Source organism: Pongo pygmaeus, chromosome 21 (assembly GCF_028885625.2).
Source record: "Pongo pygmaeus isolate AG05252 chromosome 21, NHGRI_mPonPyg2-v2.0_pri, whole genome shotgun sequence".
In the NCBI taxonomy this organism is placed as follows: domain Eukaryota; kingdom Metazoa; phylum Chordata; class Mammalia; order Primates; family Hominidae; genus Pongo; species Pongo pygmaeus.
The window spans coordinates 13,030,317-13,054,655 of NC_072394.2; the positions used below are offsets into that span (position 1 = coordinate 13,030,317).

At 38.6% G+C, this 24,339-nt stretch overlaps 1 protein-coding gene and 1 long non-coding RNA gene across 21 annotated transcripts in view; one reads left to right on the forward strand and one right to left on the reverse strand.

The window, feature by feature from the left end:
- The window catches only part of ZNF133 (zinc finger protein 133), a 29,127-nt gene extending 24,322 nt beyond the window's left edge, over window positions 1–4,805 (forward strand). For 12 of the 19 annotated variants that reach the window (XM_063659256.1, XM_054466985.2, XM_063659258.1 and 9 more), the window contains one exon: window positions 2,878–4,805. In XM_063659256.1, coding sequence (XP_063515326.1) covers window positions 2,878–4,625 — 1,748 coding nt within the window. In that variant the 3' untranslated portion in view covers window positions 4,626–4,805. Of the gene's footprint in view, window positions 1–1,435; window positions 2,274–2,877 lie in introns of those variants that run through there. The other 7 variants (XM_063659260.1, XM_054466984.2, XM_063659262.1 and 4 more) reach the window with 2 other exon arrangements.
- LOC129021514 (uncharacterized) overlaps window positions 1–24,339 on the reverse strand; it is a 172,135-nt gene that overhangs the window by 130,643 nt on the left and 17,153 nt on the right. Inside the window, exons 2-4 of one of the 2 annotated variants that reach the window (XR_008496078.2) lie at window positions 12,958–13,044; window positions 11,442–11,592; window positions 1,274–1,471 (exon numbers count right to left, since the gene is read on the reverse strand). This is a non-coding gene — a long non-coding RNA (uncharacterized LOC129021514). Of the gene's footprint in view, window positions 1–1,273; window positions 1,472–11,441; window positions 11,593–12,957; window positions 13,045–24,339 lie in introns of those variants that run through there. The other variant, XR_010125175.1, reaches the window with a different exon arrangement.

Sequence of the window (24,339 nt, forward strand, 5' to 3'; positions counted from 1 at the left end):
ACCAGCTAGTAAGGTTTACATATTGTAGTAAATAAGCTCTGAGTGCCTCACATTTCTTTCTTATCGTGCAACCTAATAAGCAAGGCGCCTGGCTTATTTCACAGCTAAATTTTTTTCTTCAGAGCCAGAGCTTCAGCTGCAGCAAGAAAGATTTCCTTCAGAAACTGGCATATTTGAATCATTAGGAGTTCAATTTTCAATTTTTTTTTTTTTTATTTTTTTGAGACAGAATCTTGCTCTGTTACCCAGGCAGGAATGCAGTGGCGCAATCTCAGCTCACTGCAACCTCTGCCACGCAGTTTCAGGCACCTGCCTCAGCCTCCTGGGTAGCTGAAATTACAGCTGCACACCACCACACCCAGCTAGTTTTTATATTTTTAGTAGAGACAGGGTTTCACCATGTTGGCCAGGCTGGTCTCAAACTCCTGACCTCAACTGATCCACTCAACTCAACCTCCCAAAGTGCTGGGATTACAGGCATGAGCCACCAGGCCTGGCCTGATTTTTTTTTTAATTTTGTTATTCTCGAGTTTTTAAATTTTAAATTTGTGTCAGTGCCCATTAGTCTCTATAAACCTATCAGTGCAGGAGCACCTTAGATTTAAAATACTTTATAAATAAATTCATTAACCTAGTAATATTTTGTGTTAAAATTTCTTTTCAGACTAAATATTCCTAGTGTATACACAGAAAGCCAGATTTGGTGGCCAACTGAAAAAATTGACTAATGGAGAATTAAAGTTTTGTTTTTCTTCTGTCACTCCATATAAATGTTAAAACCATGTTGAATTAAGATTTCTCTGAAGGCGCTTCTATAATTCTGAAATACATTTAGTGTAAATAAAAGCCTGCCACTTTACATATAGGCAGAGCAGCTAGGGCTGTAATATGCCTACATATCAGAAGCCTTGGTTCTTATAAGGGTGGATGGGAGGTATTACCTGTGTCAAAATCATAGTCACTGTACTTAACTCAGGACAGACACAGGAGTTCCTTTTACTGCTGAAAGACCTACTTACTGCTGAAAGACCTACTTACATGACTATGCCGTAATATGTATGAAGGTAAGCCAAGGAGATATGAGCAGTTGCTTCCCTTCTCCTGTCATAGTCAAGAGAAACAAAATAGCCAATAAATCAAATCTGACAACTCCACCCAACTCAAGTTTCCATAATCTCAAGGAAGTTGCTGGCCAGAAATAGAACACAAAATCAGTTATGAGTTGTGGAACCTCAGACAACCTAGATTAAACCAAATAAACTTAGTGAGAACTCAGTGAAAGCAGCTAGGATTTACTGCTGAGAAAGGGTCTTGAGGGACCACCGGGCACCTGTCCTGAGTACAAGGGCTGGAAGAGCAGGCTTTCTCTGCAGGAGCTCCTCAGCACTGGCGTGGGGAGAGGCAGGCATCAGGTTAGATTGTTGGTTCCTCCGTCTGTCATCAAAGCCTGAGGTAAAGGCCACCAGAGCTACTGAAAGGAGAAAAGTTGAGCTTATTTACTGGCCAGGCAATGAAACACAGAAGGGAAGACATTCACTTAGGCAGTTTGCTGAGTAGGAAGAGTCAGGAATTTTTAAGTGTTAGGAAAAGTGGTTCTGCTCATTGTAATTAGGATTAAAAAGTAGCATTTCATGTAGCATGGAATAATTCTGGAATGTGGATGTGTACACTTTTAATAAGCTTGATTGTTCATTGGTCAAGAAAAGAGCATTCGGGTAGATCCATCAAGATCTCTACCTGGTTACTCATATTGCCTGGTCATTGATTGCCTTCAGCTGACTAGACCCAGTTGTGATAAAACAATATACTCAATGTTGACATCTCCTACACAAGAGGCACTATAAGTAGAAATTTCTTCTTTTACACTGATTTTTGGGGAAAATTTTATTTACACTAATTATGGAAATAGGTTGGGAGTACCAGGAGGGAGCATCCTTTAAAGTCATTGGGGACCTGGGCTCTGTGTTGTCCATTGCTGAAAGCCTACTGCCTCCTAGAAATTCTGGCATAGAGTAATCTAACAATCTTTGTTGAGTGGGGAGACAGCAGTTCAGGTGTGTCACATACTGTTTCACTACCCTCTCATGCTCCTCCCTACACCAGGGCTTCTCTGTTCACTCCAAATAACTGCTTTCTCAATCCATCCCCTTGTCCTCATAGGGAAATAAGGAAGGACATTTCCACATGAGTCCTAGGGTTAGACATCTTTCCATCAAAGAAGAAAGTACTTGTGGACATGATTTATCTCAGTGTGCATGGTTGTGAGTTAGAAGGTAATTAATTATATTGAAGGTGAGGAGGAACTGTTCCATACAGGCCCTATTTACACACCCAAAAATGCCAGGGATGCTTGTATAGTCTTATATGTAGAGCAAGTCTTAACGAATGGGTTTTCTAGATTGTAATGCTAGACATAAGTAGTGATAATGGCCGGGCGTGGTGGCTCACGCCTATAATCCCAGCACTTTGGGAGTCCGAGGCGGGTGGATCACGAGGTCAGGGGTTCGAGACCAGCCTGACCAACATGGTGAAACCCCGTCTCTACTAAAAATACAAAAAAATTAGCTGGGCGTGGTGGCAGGCGCCTGTAATCTCAGTTACTCAGGAGGCTGAGGCAGGAGAATTGCTTGAACCCGGGAGGCGGAGGTTGCAGTGAGCCGAGATTGCACCACTGCACTCCAGCCTGGGTGACAGAGCAAGACTCTGTCTCAGAAAAAAAAGAAGTAGTGGTAGGCTGGAGAGTAGGCCATGTAAAGGAAGTCCCGGTTGGATGGCACTGAAGGCCTAAGTGTTTTGAAGCCTAGGGGATCTGACTAAGCTGATTGCTCAGGCTGCCCACTGAGGACTCAGTTGTGACTCACACTTTTCTCTCTGCAGCAGATCCAGAGCCAGAGCTCTACCTCGATCCTTTCTGCCCTCCGGGTTTCTCCAGTCAGAAATTCCCCGTGCAGCATGTGCTGTGTAATCATCCCCCCTGGATCTTCACATGCTTGTGTGCAGAAGGTAACATCCAGCCTGGGGATCCGGGCCCAGGGGACCAGGAGAAGCAGCCACAAGCCTCTGAGGGGAGACCCTGGAGTGATCAAGCAGAAGGTCCCGAGGGAGAAGGTGCCATACCTTTGTTTGGAAGAACAAAGAAAAGGACTCTGGGAGCGTTCTCCAGGCCACCCCAGAGGCAGCCAGTCAGCTCTCGGAATGGCCTCAGAGGGGTGGAGTTAGAAGCCAGCCCAGCTCAGACAGGGAACCCTGAGGAAACGGACAAATTGTTGAAGAGGATAGAAGTCTTAGGATTTGGAACAGTCAACTGTGGAGAGTGTGGACTGAGCTTTAGCAAGATGACAAACCTGCTCAGTCACCAGCGGATACACTCAGGGGAGAAGCCCTACGTGTGCGGAGTATGTGAGAAGGGCTTCAGCCTAAAGAAGAGCCTCGCCAGACACCAGAAGGCACACTCGGGGGAGAAGCCGATTGTGTGCAGGGAGTGTGGACGAGGCTTTAACCGGAAGTCAACGCTAATCATACACGAGCGGACACACTCTGGTGAGAAACCTTACATGTGCAGTGAGTGTGGGCGAGGCTTCAGCCAGAAGTCAAACCTCATCATACACCAGAGGACACACTCGGGGGAAAAGCCTTATGTGTGCCGGGAATGCGGCAAAGGCTTCAGCCAGAAGTCAGCTGTCGTGAGACACCAGAGGACACACTTGGAGGAGAAGACCATCGTGTGCAGTGACTGTGGCCTGGGCTTCAGCGACAGGTCAAACCTCATCTCCCACCAGAGGACACACTCTGGGGAGAAGCCCTACGCCTGCAAGGAGTGTGGGCGATGCTTCAGGCAGAGGACCACCCTTGTCAACCACCAGAGGACACACTCAAAGGAGAAGCCCTATGTGTGCGGGGTGTGTGGGCACAGCTTCAGCCAGAATTCAACCCTCATCTCTCACAGGCGGACGCACACTGGGGAGAAGCCGTATGTGTGTGGCGTGTGTGGGCGAGGCTTTAGTCTCAAGTCACACCTCAACAGACACCAGAACATACACTCAGGGGAGAAGCCCATTGTGTGCAAGGACTGTGGCCGGGGCTTCAGCCAGCAATCCAACCTCATCAGACACCAGAGGACGCACTCAGGGGAGAAGCCCATGGTGTGTGGGGAGTGCGGGCGAGGCTTCAGCCAGAAGTCAAACCTTGTTGCACACCAGAGGACGCACTCAGGGGAGAGGCCGTATGTGTGCCGGGAGTGTGGGCGAGGCTTTAGCCACCAGGCCGGTCTCATCAGGCACAAGCGCAAGCACTCGAGGGAGAAGCCCTACATGTGCAGGCAGTGTGGACTGGGCTTTGGCAATAAGTCAGCTCTAATCACACACAAGCGGGCTCACCCGGAAGAGAAGCCTTGTGTGTGCAGAGAGTGTGGCCAAGGCTTTCTCCAAAAGTCACACCTCACCTTACATCAAATGACACATAAGGGGGAGAAGCCGTATGTGTGCAAGACGTGTGGGCAGGGCTTCAGCCTCAAGTCTCACCTCAGCAGACACAGGAAGACCAAGTCTGTCCACCACAGACTGCCACTGCAGCCCGACCCTGAGCCGTGTGCGGGGCACCCTTCCAATTCCTTATACTGTCTCTGAAGGCAAAGATAGGGACAAGGACTAAGAGTCAGAATGTTGACACTTTGATGAAATGGGGTAGAGAAATGCATTCTGTAAGTGGTCAAAGGACATTTGACTGTTTACTTTCTCCACACTAAGTCTTCTCCATGTTTTGTGGCCTTCGGTTGTAATAAACTTGGCTTCTTTATACATCTGTAACTGTGCCTGTGTCCCTCATTCACTCATCTATAACAGGGATAAGGAATGATACAGACATCTGAAACCCTTAAGTCCACTATTCCACAGGAATTCATTTCCTCGGAAAACAAGAGCCAAATCATTTGTAGATTTATTGGAAAGACTGGTCCTTTGTATGGGGAGAGAATCTAGGAACTTTATAAAGAGATTTCACGGGAGTGGAGGGGATCTTCCAGAAAATGTAGCTTCCTCTAGTCTGGCTCCATCTGCAGCTACCCCCATCCCTTGGCTCTGACAGCCCCCTTTCCTGCTTCTCTCCTCCCAGCTTTCAAACATCTCTGTTGTTGCCTTTGCCCCTGACTACTTTTGTTGTGTTTCTCAGACTTTTTTAGTCCCTGGTCCTTCCATCGGGGGCCCTCTCACCAATACATTGTCCCCAGCACTCCAGTCCCAGGGCCTGGTCTTGCAGCTGTGACCAAGCAGAGCCTTGGATCTCAGTTACACCCATATCAGACCACCAAGAAAATGGATAATCTCCAACCACCCCCAGCTATACCACCTCATCAGCACCTCCATAACTACAGTCAGGCACTGCATAATGTTTGTCTGCGACGGACTGCATATACAGTGGTGTGCTGGTAAGATTATAGTGGAGCTGAAAAATTCCTGTTACCTAGTAACATTGTAGACCTCCCAGTGGGACAAGATACAGAGGTGGATAAGACAGTGATATGGATCCTGACCCTGTATAGACCTAGGCTAATGTGTGTGCTTGTGTCTTAGTTTTTAACAACAACAACAACAACAAAAATTTAAAAGTTTTAAAATAGAAAAAAGCATATAGGATAAAGGTAAAACAAAAAATATTTTTGTACAGCTGTACAGTGTGTTTTTGTTTTAAGCTAAGTTATAAGAGAGTCAAAAAGTAAAAAAATTTAAAGCTTACAAAGTTAAAAGCTACAGTAAGCTAAGGCTAATTTATTATTGAAGAAAGAAAAATTTAAAAATAAATTGAGTGTAGCCTAAGGGTACAGTATGTATGTCAGTAGTAGTGTATAGTAATGTCCCAGGCCTTCACACTCACTCACCACTCACTGACTCGCCCAGAGCAACTTCCAGTTCTGCAACTTGCCATTTATGGTAAGTGTCCTATACAGGTGTACCATTTTTTTTTTTTTTTGCCTTTTATGTTGTATTTTATCTTATTTTTTCTATGTTTAGATGCACAGACTCACCCAGAGCAACTTCCAGTTCTGCAACTTACCATTTATGGTAAGTGCCCTGTACAGGTGTACCATTTTTTTGGTCTTTTATGCTGTATTTTACCTTACTTTTTCCATGTTTAGATGCACAAATAACTTACCATTGTGTTACAGTTGCCCACAGTACTCAGTGCCTACAGTACTCAGTGTAACCTGCTGCACAGGTTTGTAGCCTAGGAGCAATAGGCTATACCATATAGCCCAGGTATATAGTAGGCTATGCCATCTAGGTTTGGTAAGTACAGTCTATAGTGTTTGCAAAATGACTAAATTACCTAATGATTTCTCAGAACATATCCTTGTTAAGCAACACTTGACTGTATATGACAGTCTTTAACCATGTGTCTTCCTCAGCCCTCCAATAATAGAGATTAAACCCTTGAAGCCACATTCCCCAATCAGTCCTGTAATACCAGTGTTTAGGACTTTGAATCATGCTCCTCTATCCCAGGACCCAGTCCCCATGTCAGTTATCAGGTAACTGATCTAAGGTCTTTAAGCCACACAGTCTCAATAGTTATCCTACCTCAGGGCTTAAGGTATTTAACCCTATGTAAATATTATTAACTATACCTCCTCCAGTGTCTGGTTTTGCTCAAAATAAATGTCCTTCAAGGTAAAGGTCATCTCAAGGGTGCAACTGTAAGACCTCTTTTTAAGACTTCAGAAATTTAAGTGTGTGGCTCCTTGACTATACACAAAATCGTTCTAAATTTTAAGGGAATCATCCCATAGCACCTTGACACTCAACCCAAATGAGGGGCTTGTCCTGAAGAGCTTTGTGGATATGGGTTTTGTCTAATGGAATGAGCTTCAATAAGAGGCATACCCTTAACATTTGTAATAGGAACACCAGCTTGCTCTGAAAAGGACAGAAAAGACCCCATCTCTTTCTATGGGCAGGGAGGCAGGGTGAGAAACCTACTAAGCTGCAAGCACAGGCCATTTCTCATGGAAAAGGAGGAATAACTTGGACTGCAGACATCATGGAGAATCACTCTCAGGGGCAGTACTGTGCTACTAAGGTAACTGGTGGCATGTGCCCAGCTGAACTGCTGAATTTCTATGAACCAGTACCTGCTATTTCCCCATTTTTTGATGGAAGCACTTTTTCAGGGATGGTTATCCCTGAATCTACACTGGATGTTAGATATGCTGCTTTGGTTCCCAGGTCCTCAGATAAAGCATCATCTACACCTTGACCTGATTTAGAGAATGAGATCCCAATCTTTGAGCCAATGCCACAGTGGGATAAGACTTTGGGGGCATCTTAGGAGGGATGAGTATATATTTCACATGGAATGGATGTGTGAAAATCATCTCCAAGATGGATGTAATCAATTCGTCCCTCTCTATATCTGTATTATGAGATGGGGTGAAGGGGAGTGACCTGTTACCTTCCCCATGTATCTGGGCTGGTCTTAGTGACTTGCTTCATCAAGAGGGTGTAGCAGAAATGATATTATGGGACTTCTGAGACTAGTTCATAAGAAGCCTTACAGCTTCTACATTTTGAACCCTGCTGCCATGCTGTGAAAACTTCTAGTCACACGGAGAGGCCTAATAGAGGTACTCTGGTAATAAGCCATAGCTGAGCTAGCCAACAGTGAGCCTCAACTGCAGTCACATGGGAGAGCTATTTTGGAGGCCTGCCTTGTCAGGCCTTTCAGATGACTGAAACCCTAGGTGACATCTGCAACCAAGTGAACGACCTCAAGTGAGAACCATTCAGCTGAGCTCAGTCAACCTATAGAACTGAGGCATGATGATAGTAGTTGTTTTAAGACTCAAATTTTAGGATTGTCTGTTATACAGGAATAGATCATTGGAACACATAACCTTGGACTGACTTCCTTCCTAATTGATTCAAAATCTCGAAGTCATAATGAAAAAGGTCAGATTTGTCTATACAAAAATAAATTCTGCAAGGCAATTCACACTTACGGCCAAAACAAAAGACAAACTTGATAAGAGATGCTGTCCTTCCTATCTGCATAATACCATTAGAAATGAAGTTTTAAAAATCAAAAACACAGTCGAAGATACTAAAAAATACAAGGACAGATCACAGCATAGGAAGAGAAGTCTTCTTTCATTTGAAAATATCCTTGACATCAGTAAAGATACAAATGAAAGCCACACAGAGATATGTGCACCTGCCAGATTAGCAAAGACTACAAAATTTGAACATAGTATTGTAGACGGTGGAAACAGGCACACTTCTACATTAGTCTTGGGAATACAAATTGCCGCAAGTCTTCTGGTGGACAACTTGGTAATATCTCTCAAAATTTAAAATTCATATTCCCTTTGAGCCCGAAATCTCATTTAATGAATTTATCCAATAGCTGTGTATGTTTATGTGCAAAATGATTTAGATAAGTTATTCAATGCAGTCATGAGTAATTTCAAATTTTAGCAAAGAAAAACATGTTCAGTAGAACTGATTAAATATAAATCATGCACAAACGGACAATATGCTGTCATAACAGAATGAGAAACATCACTATGTACTTATATGAAAGAATCACCAAGATTAATCAGTGGGAGGAGGGATGGGACAAACAGTCTGAGAACACTGTGTCCAGTGTGCTAAGTTTTAGGTTAAAAAGAGGCAATCAAAAAACATATTTTTAAAAGAACAAAGTTGGAGAACTTAAAACTTACTATATAGCTCCAGTAGTCAAATAACCATTAGAGTTTTTTTTAAAATAGGAGCCCCAGCAGAATTTTCTTCTAAAATGGCCCACAATGACAATTTGCATTCAAATTTGCATAAGTAGAGTTTTCTAGATGTAATACCATACTATATTTTTCTTCCAAAATGGTCTTGAAAGCAGGATTATTTTTCATCCAAATTCACTAAGTCTTATGGGTTTTTAGAAATAATTCTTATGCCAGGCTTTTCTAAAATGACCCAGAAATGTAACTTTTCATCTAAATTTGTTCAAGTTTTTAGGACATGTGGTCATAAATTCTATGCTACATTACTTTACAAAGTTGCCCAGAAATAAATACACTTTTCATTCAAATTCATTCAAATCATGGGTTTTAGGGTACACAAATTCTTTGTCAAATTTCTCCCCAAATGAATAAGAAACATGAGTTTTAAAAATCCAAATTTATATAAATAGTGGGTTTTTGGGAATTAAGTCATATGCTGGATATTTCTCCTCATATCCCCCTGGAAATGTGATATTTTCATCCAAATCTGCTCAAATTTGGAGGCTTATTGGAACTTAAGTCCTACACCAGATTTTCCTTCTAAAATATGCAGAAAATGTCATTTCTTATCCAAATTCACTGAAGTCTTAGGATCTTTGGATCTAAATCATGTTTAAGACTTTTCTTCTAAATGGCCTGGAAATGTGATTTTTCAATCAAATTGGCTCAAATAATGAAGTTTTTTGGAAATAATTTCTATGCCAGAATTTTCTTCCAGAGTAACCTAAAAATGTGATATTTTATCAAAATTTCCTTAAATTATGATTTTTGGGGTAAGCTGTATTCCAGATTGTTCTTTGTAAATGGCTGGGAAATATTATTTTTTCTTAAAATTTACTAACATTGTGAGGTTTATTAGACATAAGTCCTGTCCCAGACTTTCTTTCAAAATGGCCCCAAACATGTTTTTTTCAAAAAATCCAAATTTACTCCAGTTTTTTGGCACATCAGCCCTAGGCCAGCTTTTCTTCCAAAAAGTGGAAGGTTTTTGGATATAAGTCCGATGCAAAAAATGTTTTTCCAAAATGATTCAGAAAGATGATTTTTTTCATTCAGACTTGCCAGAAATGTAATTTTGGACATAATTGCATGCCATATTTTTCTTCTAAAATGGTGTAAAAAATATTTAATCCAAATCTGCTAAGTCTTGGGTTGGGGCAGGCAGTAGACATGAAGTCCTCACCATAATTTTTTCCCAGTGTGACACAGACATGCAGCTTATTTATCCATATTCATTCAAATTGTGGAGTTTTTTTAGTTTGTTTTTTTTTTTTAACATAAGGCTTAAAGCAGTTTTTCTCCCCTAGAATGGCCCAGAAACATCTTTCATTCAAATTGGCTCAGACTATAGGTTAGTTTGGAAATAAATCCATGCCAGATTATTCTAAAATGGCCTGGAAATGTGGTTTTTTTTTTTCACCCAAATCATAGATTTCTGCTGTTTCTGTTGTAGTTCACTTGTTTTCAAGTCCTGGCATAGTGAATTACTGTTTAGATCAGGATACTGTGTCACTAGTGAATTACTGGGGAAGAAGTATACACACAAATCCATACCATATGTCGACAAAAAGAGTTGAACTCTTACATATTTGAAGAGATTTATTCTGAGCCGAGTGACTGTGGCCTGTGACACAGCCCTCAGGAGATCCTGAGAACATGTGCCCCAGGTGGTCGGGGCACGGCTTGGTTGTATACTAGAGAAGCATGAGACATCAATCAAATACATTTAAGAAATACATTGGTTTGGTCCAGAAAGGTGGGACAACTAAAAAACGGGATAGGGTGGGGTGTGCTTCCAGGTTATAGGTGAATTTAAACATTTTCTGATTGACAATTGGTTGAGTTTGCCTAAAGACCTGGGATTGATAGAAAAGGAATGTTCGGGTTAAGATAAAAGATGTGGAGACCAAAGTTCTCTGGAAGTCTTATGGTGGCTGCCCTTAGGGACAATAGATGACAAATGTTTCCTATTCAGATCTTAGTTAATCTCTTTAGGATTCAGGGGGTCTGGAAGAAAAATATCTAGCTATGTTAATAGAGATTCTTTACAGGTGCACATTTTTCCCCACAAAGAATAGCTTTGCAGGGCCATTTCAAATATGACAAAGAAACATGTTTTGGGGTAAAATATTTTTATTTTCTTCCTTGTCTCATAATGTTATGCCAGAGTCGGGTTGGAAAATAAGTCACGATATACAGGGTTAAATAAAACCCATCTGATGAGAATTTATGATTTGTAGGGCATGACTCCCCAGACGCATTAGATAAGAATTTGGGCAAGATAAAAAAAATCAGAGTTTAGTTCTCACATATATCCCAAATATAAGTAGTTGTCAGTATCTGAAAATGGCTTTATTAAGGGAGTTAATATTTCTAAATATGTGTGAGACTGAACACCTTCTGTTCCAATGAGTGTCTTGTTATGGTTTGGGGCTAGAGTTTCTTTTGTGAAAGGAAAATAAATTCACTATGCCAAAAGGAAAAAAATGAAGCTGAAAGCTGGGTCATGCAAACAACTGTCTTGAACTGTAGTTGAATTGGGGTTTTATCTTGGAAATTCTCCTTAATGACTAAAAGTTAAGATTAACAATCAGCTGGTCTTAATTTCTTCTTACCATTAGAGCACTAAGTAATTGTATGAATTGTGTGACCATTTTTTTGTTTTGCTTACCTGGTTTTGTTTGTTTGTTTGTTTGTTTCTGTTTTTGTTGTTTCAGTCTTTTTCCCATTAAGTTTGATCATCTCTACCCGACTTGGTCAAATCTGAAGGAAAGTTCCAAATTATAGGGAACAAAGCCTCTGAATTGTCTACATTCCTGCAGCTGGAAAAAAGAATAAAAAAGCCAGCAAAAGGAAGAAAAGAAAGATTTTGACTACCTGAGGGGCTTTATTTACATAACAAGACCATCTTTTGCTAGCCAAGCCCAAACTGAAAGAACTATGGTGGCTGCCCCACAATGTAGTTCAGTAGCTAAGGTTCTGCCTGTTTTCACCACAGCAGCCTGGGTTTGGTTCCTAAATCAGGTCCTTTCTGGCTTAAATTTTGTGTTATTAATACTTTTGAAATATCAGTAGGTTGTCCCAGCTAAAATATGGTTAAAAGAGATTTAAAAGGATTTTTAAGAGCTCAGTGGTTAAAAGTCAGCTTAATTAAAAGCTAATGTCCAAGATGTGTGTGTATGAATATAAGGCCTTTATGCTTTTTCTCTGTCCTAGGATCTTGTTTTTTGAGAAAAAGTTTTTTGCTTCTCAGTTGACTGAGTTCTGTTTCCTCAAATTACTTTGGCCTATCTCTCCTTCCTCTTGCCACCCTCTGCTGCATGAAGGATCTAAATAATTTCTAACAGCCTGGGATTCCTTAAAGAAAAGAGAGAAGGCACCAGACTCCTTTCTGTGGAGAAATCTCTGTTCTTCCATATGGAACCCCAGGAATATAAACAGACAGGTTCCTTTCTGATCTTAAACTGCTTGCTTTTGTATTGTTACCTGATTTTTTAAAATTATGTTATAGCACGCAAACATTTTTCTTTAAAAAATGTTCTTATTAAAGGGAAATAATTTTTAATTCAAAGGTTATTTATGAAACAAGGCAAAAGATAATAAAGGTTAAAAGGAAAATAATTTTATATGAGAAAGAATTTGTATGGTAAATTTTTTGTCCCAAAATAAAATGACTGGTTATTTAAGAAAGAGGGATATTTAAGATAAAACAGGAAGTCCAAGTGTGGCAGGCCAGGTCTCACTAATTCAGGCCTTCATAACGACTGTTTCAAAACTGACTGAGTGATTAAGTTAAATATTAAAAGCTGAAAGGGCCAGTGACCTTATGCAAAGGCTGGGCTGTAACAAAAGCCCACCAAGAGTTTTGCCTAGGCCTTTCCTGGCCCTGAAACATGACAAGATAATGAAGAAATTCTTAACAGGATACGTTTAGGATTAAGCAAGTTTTATTGGGGGTCTGAAGAAACTCCCCAGGCCTCCACAAACAAGTTTACTGGGGTCTGAAGGAACTTCCCAATCCTCCATGATTTAGCAGGAGACAAGATAAGGGTAATCACCCCAGAACCTGGACCCATTTAGGTTAAGTAAATTTACTCAGGCTCCAGAGGAAGGTCTTCAGAACTCAGATCTTAGTTATAGATTAAAAGAAGTTAATCACTTATGTCTTTAGATGAATGCATACTTACACATAGACATATGGCTTAGAAGACATATAAGCTCTGGAAAACTTTGTAATTTTGAGTTGGTCTAGCAGTGTCTTCCAGGTCTTCTCCCTGTAACCGGTTACAGAAATAAAAACTCTCTTCCTCCCAAGTTCATCTGCATCTTGTTATTGGGCCACGAGAAATAGCAGCCCGACCCTCAGTTTGGTCTAGGAACATAGGCATATATCATAAATGGTTTGTGTAAGTCATAATAAACTTTGTAAAAGGAGAATTTATATAAAAAACTTTATGTGATCAAGTTGGCTATATTTAAAAGAAAATTATTTATAAAAGTCTCTGTAGAGATTAGGCTTTGATATTAAAATACCCTAATACTCTAAAGAATTGGTTAGAACAAAATTTTCTTAAGGTATTGATTTGCTCTTAATAAAATTACAAGAGATTTTTGTTAACCCCAAAATTTAACTTTGTGTCTTGCTGTTTTCAGTTTTCTCTCCCTTTTGAGAAGGCCTGAGATAATAATTCACTCCAACTTTTTCATCGGCTCCTCTAACTTTTTATCCTTAGTTTCTAAATGCTGTTGTGACCTAATGCTAAAAATGTCTTATCTTAAAGGTTTAAGGGAAATGTTTTCTTCCAATATAACATTCTGTGCTCTTAGCTTTTCTTAATATGTCTAAATTGGTTTACAAAATTGAAAACCTGGCTGGGTGCCGTGGCTCATGCCTGTAATCCCAGCACTTTGGGAGGCCGAGGTGGACGGATCACCTGAGGCCAGGGATTCTAGACCAGCCTGGCCAACATAGCAAAACCCCATCTCTAGTTAAAATACAAAAAATTAGCCAGTCATAGTGGTGTGCACCTATAATCCCAGCTACTTGGGAGGCTGAGGCAGGAGAATCACTTGAACCCAGGAGGCGAAGGCTGCAATGAGCCGAGATTGCACCTCTGCACTCCAGCCTGAGCAAAAGAATGAGACTCCATCTCAAAAAAAGAAAAAGAAAAAGAAAACCTTCACTTAGGACACACTCTTCCTATGTCTAATTAATTCAAATACCCATTTTTCATTAGTTTTGACTTGCAGGTTATCTAAATGGACTCCCCACAGGGAACAGCAGTCACACTGCAAAAGGGTTTATTTTTGGGGTTTTTACCATTTGGTAACTGGACTAACAAACAGATTTTATGTTTTATTGAAATAATTCCTACATCATTATTAAGTTTTGATTTGCTTAGGAAAACTGAGATTAATTTTGTTTTTAATTAAGGCTATTACCTCCATGTAACTTTCTGTATTACTTTTAAAATCCTTGTGCTATTGAGTTACAGGATTTTGACTCCTGGATGCAAAAAGGACCAAGTTCTGCTGAATCTTAAACACTGACAGCAGTTAAAGGCTCATCTTCAGACTTAGGAGATGATAACAATAAAAATAAACTGCATTCATGAAACACAGAGCCAGAAATTAAAACTATTCAACCCCTCTAGGCCCAGGGACTATTGAAGAAAAGGTGAGTGTGTGAGATTGTAAAGGCCAATTTTGAGAGAGAAAATTATATCAGAGTTTCTCTATAGATTAAACATTAATAATCAAAGAAACACCCATGCAAGACCAGCATCTGGGCCCCTGTGTCAGATTGACAAGGTTTTTCTTGGAGCATTAACCTACTCTTTAAAAAATTAGAAAAAGTTATAAAAAGGTTTAGAGAAATTAAATCTTATGGTCAAGATGATTAAAATTTAATAGATTTGTTTATAAGACTTGAGGCAGATTTAATTGGCCTCATGCTGTCTTTATTAGTACTTATTGTTTGGGAAATTAAGTCTCCTCTCTCAAAGAATAAGGCTTTTGCCTTTAAAAAAATATTTGAGTTATCACTTTGGCTGAATGAGTGACTTATTTTACAATTTCCTGTGATCCCATTTATGATATCAAGTGTTTTAAACTTTTTTTTATATTTGACAAACTTTCCAAAATCAAGTTGTAAATTCAGTCCTTTTGACCTTTTAATTTTTTGATATTACGTCCCCTGAAGTCCAAAAGAGACATATTTTGCTTATTTGGTATAATAAAACCATACAAGAAGCATCATCAAATATGATATAGTGTTTAACCTTCTTTGGATTATATTTATATAAATGTGTTATTAGTATGTGTTCCAAAATTATATGAGATTCCTGTGGTTCTGATATATCTTAGTATATGTTATCAGTAGTAATTATGATTATTATGTCAAATTGTTGTATGCCACAGGAGTAACCAAATTTCCTTGTAAATTGTGTCTTTAACCATGACTATTCTAAGACTTTCATTATCCACAATTGTGGTTTTACTTTGGTCTGTTTATAGAGTGGTTTATAATCAGCTATAGAACTCTGAGGATTACTCTTAAATATGAGTTTCTGATAATATTAGAGACTGTGCAATTGGAATAAAGAGAAAAACTTCCAGAACTCTCATGGAAAGTTGGTGTATTCATGAGGGTTGTTGATCGACTATTGAGAAGAACAGGAGTTAATTGCATGGACTGAACTAATAGAAGATTGAAATAATTACAATAATCCTTTATGGCTTTTTATTTAAAAATTTGCCAATTCTTTTTGTCTTATTTTTCAGATTTAAGAAAAGTTTCTCTTCTTTTAAGCTATGTACAGCTTTTAACAATTGAGTAAATTATACTCTAGTGAGCAAAATTTAAAACATAATTTCTCTCTACTTCATTTCCCCAAAATTTGGAAATTATTTGTAAGTATTCTTAATTTATGGCAATATAGTTATTTATATAAGCTGAATAAGAATCTGTTTTCTTTTATAACAGGATGTAATTGGAGATACTGGTTAGTTTACTAACGCTTTGACTGGAATGACATATATTCAGACTGCCCTGAGAAAATAAGGCTAACTTTTAGAGCCACTGAAAACCCCTTGGAAAGATTGGCCTCATACCTTGTTATTTACAGGGTCCTGGCCTGTGGTGAATAAAGAATGTCACTTTCAGACATACCTAGGAACCCCAAGGTTTTTTGGAGACCTCAAAAAGAGAGGAATTTAGTCCATTTACACAGGTATCTGCAGGCACAGATAAATCCTTGACTGGCCTCATGGCTTTAGAAAAGGCCTAATCTCAGATTCCTTATGGAAAAGCTTCCAGCAAAGCCAAACTTTTAAAAAAGAGAGCCTATATGGCAAATGATTATTTTTGCTGCACTTTATGTAAATAATCAAGCCAATAATAAGACTAAAACTTACTTTACAAATAAAGTGGTCCTACTATGATTTTGTCTTTACATGAAAAATCATGTTTCAAAATAAACTCTAGTACAGTGTTATTGGATTCTAACCTTGTCAAGTGTTTTTCAACTTTTATTATATTCTACAATTTGGACTGAATTCTAAAATATTTCCTGACTACAAGTTTCCAAAATAATGTTTTCATTTTTTTCTTCTCTCCTTTCCTTTTTCTGCAATTTTTCCTGATTTTAAATACTGAAGCTAGACAACATAAACTTATATATCTCTATATATAAACAAATTTTATACCTACCTACTGATGTATGGACTTCGGAGTAATATGGCCTATATCAGTTTTCCAGGATTGTTCTCCCTTTTTAAAAAATATTTGTTATTTCCTCATCTTTCCTCTGCTTCCTTTCTCTGTCCTTCACCTATTTTTTCTTTGTAGAATATAAGACTTCATAACTGGCTAAAAATGAGTTTTCCTAACAATGTGGGACCTTACCCCTCTAGGAATAGGCCATCCCAGTCGTGAGAGATCAGACAAAACCTGAGATCAGAGACTCATTTTCTTCTAAAATGCATTTTCTGAAACAGTTTAAAAGAAAAAATAGGGAGGTTGGTCCAATGGTAGTGGGTTATCAGAACTTATTAACACTAGTGTCACTAAAGTTGGTATATGACCCCCCCACTGCTAAATTTGACTGGCTTTTTAAAAAGTGGCAGTGAGAATTGTGAAAAGAAAATAAATTTACTATGCCAAAGGGAAAATATTAAGCTGAAAGCTGAGTCATGCAAGCAACTACCTTTCCTTTTGTTCCTAAGTAGATAGCTACAGATAAAAGGTTAAATATTTCCACAGGTAGCTACTTTATTTTCATCTTATCTTATGTAACGTGTCAATTTACTGAGTGTGAGACCAATACATAATTGACTATTCCCTTGCTTGCTCCTTTTCTCTTGCAATATGTGGATTACCATACTCTCCCTCTTTCCTCTCTATCCCACTTTTCTCCTTTAAATATTGAAGCCCTGAAAGTCATCTTTGGAGAAAGGCACAGACTTGTTTGCCAGGCACATCATTCATCTTGGCAAAATAAACTTCTAAATTGATTGAGATCTTTATCAGATACTTTTTTGTTCATACTTGCTCTTTCTAGGACATGGTATTGTTTCTTATATTCTTAAATTTCTTTGACAGTATTGAACACCTAGTTTATGCAAGGACTTATATACTAAAAATTACCTAAGAGTGTCTCTGGTTCTGAGCTTTTTATTTTTTTATGACTTTTTTCTTTTTGGATGGATTTTTGCTCTTGTTGCCCCGGCTGGAGTGCAGTGGTGCGATCTCAGCTAACTGCAACCTCCCCCACCCAGGTTCAAGCATTTCTTCTGCCTCAGCCTCCCAAGTAGCTGAGATTACAGGCGCCACCACGCCCAGCTAATTTTTGTGTTTTTAGTAGAGACAAGGTTTCACCATGTTGTCCAGGCTGGTCTCGAATTCCTGACCTCAGGTAATCCACCCGCCTTGGCCTCCCAAAGTGCTGGGATTACAGGCGTGAGCCACTGCACCTAGTCAACATTTTTTTTTAAAGGAAATGATTCACTTCTAATAGCTATAAACAAGTTAAACTTAGTCATCCAGGAGTAATTTTACTGAAAATAGCAGAGTAGGGAACTCTAAAATCCTCTCTCTCCACAAAAGCAATGAACAATCTGACAAAAACTGTCAGAATCAAATTTTTTGGAACTCTGGGAATCTATTAAAAAACAACAATAACAAGCAGGGGAATGCTTACTGAAGAAAGACACTGCTGAATTTTGGTAAAAGTGCTGTGGCTTTGTAACTTACCTGCTTACCATGCCCCATCATCAGCTTGGTAGCAGCTAAGATAGCAGCTCACATTCCAGATGCAGGTTGCTGGCATCAGAGGGAGAAATATGGACTTATTTTCAAGGAATCATGGTGGTGTGTTTTGATCTGTCTGGGCTCCCTGAAGGGTTGGCACAAGGGCTTGCTTTTCTTTTACCTGACTCAAACTTTCTCCAAGGCATAAGCAGTTTCCAGGTGGTGTTTGTTGAAAGCGTGTAAAAGCAAATGTATTAGCCTTAGCCACCTGAAACAAAGGATGACAGTTGGAGCAAGCAACAAGCAGCAAGAAAAGTCTGGGAAGAAAGAGAGTACACATGGAGATACTTGGAGAAATGATGACTTTGAAAAGCTTCTGTATATATGAAGAAATCCAGATGGTCACATACATGCCTAGGCTGGACATATGCCCAGAGACACCTGAAAAGACTCTAAGCTTTAACATCTATCTAACTTTTAGGCTCCACAGAAGGAGGGAGTGAAGGTTAAGGCAGAATTTTAAACAACCTGGCCAAGCATTGAAGGAGTTCCCCATGCAAAGCCAACCTGCAAAGACTGGGAGAGTATTTTATACTTTTGGCTCTCAGTATTTCAGGAAATCTCTTCAAATCACTAGCTGACCACTAAGCTAAAATAACAAAACTTCGGTGGCCAACCATAAGGAATATAGCTTCAACAAAAATGGTTTAGAGAAGTGTCTAAACCATTAAAGTGTTAAACAACAACAAACTACAACAAGCAGCAACAACAAACTCTGGAGAAGGAGGAGAATCTGATTTCCAAAATTGTCCTATTATTCAAAATCTCCGCTTCTCCACAAAATGTTATGACACATGTAAAGAAGCAAGAAATTATGGCCCACTCACAGGAAAATAAGAAATGTATAGAAACAGTCCCTGAAGAAGCCCAGACACTGGACTTACCAGACAAAGACTTTAAATCAACAGTCTTAACATATGTTCAAAGAGTTAAAAGGGAACCATGGACAAAGAACTAAAGGAAATCAGAAGAATGATGTGTCACCATATAGAGAATATCAATAAAGCTATAGAAAATATAAGGAACAACCTAATAGAAATTCTGAAGCTGAAAAGTACAATTACTGCAATGAAAATTAATTAGAGTGGTTCAACAGCAGAACAAAGAATAAGCAAACTTGAAGGAAGGTTAATTGAGATTATCTATTGTATGAAGCAAAAAGAAGAATAAAGAAGAATTAACAAAGATAAATCCTGGAGATTCAATGTACAACATGGTAATGACAGTTAACAACATTGTATAGTGATAATTCGTTAAGAGGATAAATTTTAAATCTAATTACACACATGTACAATGGTAACTATGTAGAGGTACTGGATATGTTTATTAGTTTGGTTGTGATCATTTCACAATGTACACATATCAAGACATCAAATTGTACACTTTAAATATATATAATTTTTATATGTCAATGATGTCTCAATAAAGCTGTTTAAAAAAAATGAACCAATCCTCAGAGAACTATGGGACAGCATCAAGCATACCAACATACATAGAATGGGAGTCCCAGAAGGAGAAGAAAGAAAGGGCCAGAACATATATTTGAAGAAATAATGGTTAAAAACTCTCCCAATTTGATGAAAGACATGAATCTACACATTCAAGAAGCTAAGTGAATGATATAGGCTGGTGCAAAAGTAATTGCAGTTTTGCCATTACTTTCAATAACAAAAACTACAATTACTTTTGCACCAACCTTACACGAGTAGGGTAAATGCAAAGAGATTCACACTGAGATGCATTGTATTCAAATTGTCAAAAGTCACAAAGAGAATCTTGAAAGCAAGAAGAGAGAAGAGGCTCATCACTTACAAGAGATTCTTAATAAGATTAGCAGTTGGTTTTTCTTCAGATACTGTGGATGCCAAAAAGACAGTAGAATAAATATTTAAGGTGCTGAAAGAGAAAAAAAAAAAAACCTAGCTGGATGTGGTGGCTCATGCCTGTAATCCCAACACTTTGGGAGGCTGATGTGGGCAGATCACTTGAGCCCAGGCAACATGGCAAGACCTAATCTCTACAAAAAATAGAAAAATTAGCCAGACATGGTGGCTACATATGTAAATATAAAGTATTATTGTATTTTTGGCTTGTAACTCCTGTATTTTTCTATATGATTTAAAAGATAAATGTATAAATAATCATTATAAACCAATGTTAATTGGCACACAATATATGAAGATGTAATTTGTGGCAGTAACAATATAAGGAGGGGACAAAGCTGTATAGGAGCAGAATTTTTATATACTATTGAAAGTAAGTTGGTATAAATTTAAACTAGAGTGCTACAAATTTAAGATGACAATTATAATTCCCAGAGTAACAATGAAGAAAATAACTAAAAAGATAATGAGAAAAAGAAAAGAGAAGAAATCAAATTGATACAATTTTTTTTTTTTGAGACAGAGTCTGACTCTGTTGCCCAGGCTGGAGTGCAGTAGCCACAATCTCAGCTCACTGCAAACTCCACCTCCCAGGTTCAAGCGATTCTCCTGCTTCAGCCTCCCAAGAAGCTGGGATTATAGGCATGTGCCACCATGTTTGGCTAATTTTTATACAAAATGATACACTTGAAAACATCAATTAAACACAAAAGAAGGCAGTATTGCAGGAATTGAAAAATGAAAGATATATAATCCATATAGAAAACAAATCTTAAAATGGCAGAAGTAAATGCTTCCTTATCAGTAATTATTTTAAGTGTAAATGTATTAAATTATTTAATTAAAAGGGAGAAATCAGTAGAATGAATTTTTTAAATATGAACCAACTGTGAACTATCTACAAGAGACTCACTTTAGATCCAAAGGCATAAGAGGTAGACAATGAATAGACAGGAAACATATATTACATGGAAATAGTAACCAAGACAGAGCTGGGGTGACTGTCCTACTATCTGACAAAATAGATTTAAGTCAAAAATTGTTACAAGGGACAAAGAATGATATTATATGTTTATGTTATGTTGTATGTTATGAAAAAGTCAATCCATCAAGAAGTTAGAACAATTATAAACATAGATACATAACAGTGTGAGCCCCATAATATATATGAAACAAAAATTAACAAAATTAAAAAGAGAAACAGGCCATTTTATAATAATACTTGAAGACTTCAATACCCCATTTTCACTAATGGATTACTGAGCTATAGAGCAACTAGATAGAAGATTAATAAGGAAATAGAGGAGTTAAGTATCACTGTAAACCAACTAGACCTAACAGGCATATGTAGAACACTTCACCCAACAACAGCAGATTACACATGCTTCTCAAGTGCACATGAAATATTCTTCAAATATTCTTAGGCTGCAAAATAATCTTCAATAAGTATAAAAAGGCTGAAATAACACAAAGCATCTTCTTTGGCCACGATGAAATAAAAGCAGAAGTCAATAACAGAAGGAAAACTGGAAATTTCACAAATATGTGGAAATTAACACACTCATAAACAACCAGTGGATAAAAGAAGAAAACAAGGGAAATTTAAAAATGCTTTGACTGGAGTCACTGTCTGCTGCTAAGGTCCCTACTACAGATGCAAGAAAAAAGCTTTATGCTTTCTGTCTGATTATGACAGCCAAGACTGAATGCAGCAATATAGAAATTACACAAACATGGAGAGGGCAGGTAATTTTTGCAACTCAGAAATAACCTTATAAACAGCAAAGAACTGGTTTTACTCAAAAAAGAAAAAGGAATCTGAAATTTGAGTTTATGTTAGAAGTGGAAAATGGTTTCCCTCATGCCCTTGCCTTCTGGTTGATTCTACTTTAGAAGCATAAATATCAAAACTATTTTAGATTAAAAGCAAATTAATGGTTGTATTTTTTTCTTTTGGAAACAGGGTCTCACTCTGTTGCCCGGGCTGGAGTGCAGTGGCACAATCTCGGCTCACTGCAACCTCCACCTCCCAGGTTCAAGCCATTCTCATTCATACATCAGCCTCACAAGTAGCTGGAATTACAGGCATGGGCCACCACACCTGGCTAATTTTTGTAGTTTTAGTAGAGACAGGGTTTCACCATGTTAGCCAGGCTTGTCTTAAACTCCTGGTCTCCAGTGATCTGCCTGCCTTGGCCTCCCAAAACACTGGGATTACAGGCGTAAGCCACCACACCTGGCTACAAATGAATGATTCTTTAATAAAAATAAAAATGAACAATAAATGCTTTGAGATGAATGAAACAAAAACACAATATACCAAAACTTACGGGATGCAGCAAAAACAATGCTCAAAAAATTTGTAGCTATAAATGCCTACAAGAAAACGAAGGAGTTCAAATTAATAATTTAACCTTTGATCTTGGGAAACTAGAAAAAGAAAAAGCAAACTCCACCTAGAGCAAGAAGGAAAGAAAGAAGAAAGATGAGAGTGGAAATTATAGAAATAGACAATAGAAAACCATAGAGAAATCAATAAAACCAAAATTCCTTCTTTGCAAAAATCAACAAAGTTGACAAATCTTCAGCTCAATTGACCAAGATTAAAAAGAGAGGAGATGAAAATCAGAATTTTTTCTTTTTTTTCTTTTTTTTTTTTGAGACAGAGTGTCACTCTGTCACCCAGGCTGGAGTGTAGTGGTGCAATCTTGGCTCACTGCAACCTCCTTCTCCTGGGTTCAAGTGATTCTCCTGCCTCAGCCTCCCAAGTAGCTGAGATAGGCACCCACGACCACACCCAGCTAATTTTTGTATTTTTTTTTTAGTTGAGACGGGGTTTCACCATGTTGGCCAGGGTGGTCTTGAACTCCTGACCTGAGGTGATCCTTCTGCCTCAGCCTCCCATAGCGCTGGGATTACAGGCGTGAGCCACTGTGCTGGGCCAGAAAATCAGAAATTAAAGTGGGGCCACTACTGCAGACCTTACAGAAATAAGATTATAAGAGCATATTATGAATAATTGTATGTCAGGAAATTAGATAACATAGATGAGATGGACAAATTGCTAGACACGTACAAACTAACAAAACTTAATCAGGAGTAAATAGAAAATCTGAACAGAGCTATAACTAGCAAGGAGATTGAGTCGGTAATGAAAAATCTCCTAATAAAGAAGAAAACCTCAAAACCACATGGCTTCAATGGTGAATTCTACCAAACATTTAAAGAAAAATTAACAGCAATCCTCCTTAAACTCTTCCAAAAGATAGAAAAGGAGGGAACAATACCTAACTCATTCTATGAGGCCGGTAATTACCCTGAGAGCAAACTTTGGCAAACATATCACAAGGAAAGAAAAATAGAGGCCAATATCCCTTATGGATATAGATGAAAAAATCCTCAATAAAATACTAGGAAACCAAACCCAGGAGTACAAAGGATTATACAGCACAGCCAAGTGAGTTCCTGATTCAATGTAAGAAAATTAATGTAGTATACCACATTATTAGAATGAAGAGAACAAACTACATTCCATTTATATGAAATATTCAGAATAGAATAATCCACAGAGACAGACATCAGATTAGTGGTTGCCAGGGGCCAGGAGGAAAGGGGAAATAGGGAGTGACTGCTTAATGGGTATAGGGTCGCTTTTTGGGGTGCAAAAATGTTCTAGATCTGGATAGCAATGATGGCTGCAGAACATTGTGATTGTCACTGCCATGTACACTTTAAAGTATATAAGCCACTGACTTGTATACTTTAAAATGATAAATTCTATATTAACTTTACCTCAATTAAAAAAAATGTAGCCATCTAAATCTTGTAAATAGGGCGATCGAATAACAGAACCAAAACAAAACAATCTAGAGCTGTGCATTTACTTTTTTTTGGTGCCACAAAAATATTTGAGGTCTAAAATTATCAATGTAAAATAAAACTTACACACATTTGGTAAATCCTAAAATGTTAGCAATGGCCTTTCAATTGTTTTCAACAGAGAAAAAGATAATACACAAGCCAGGCGCAGTGGCTCACTTCTGTAATCCCAGCACTTTGGGAAGCTGAGGCAGGAGGATCCCTTGAGACCTAGAGTTGAAGACTAGCCTGGGTAACAAGGAGAGACCCCATCTTTTTTTTTTTTTTAGATGGAGTCTTGCTCTGTCACGAAGCTGGAGTACAGTGGCGTGATCTCAACTCACTGCAACCTCCACCTCCCGGGTTCAAGCAACTCTCCTTTCTCAGCCTCCCAAGTAGCTGGGACTACAGGCACCCACCACCACACCCAGCTAATGTTTGTATTTTTAGTAGAGACAGGGTTTCACCATGTTGTCCAGGCTAGTCTCAAACTCCTGACCTCAGGTGATCCACCTGCC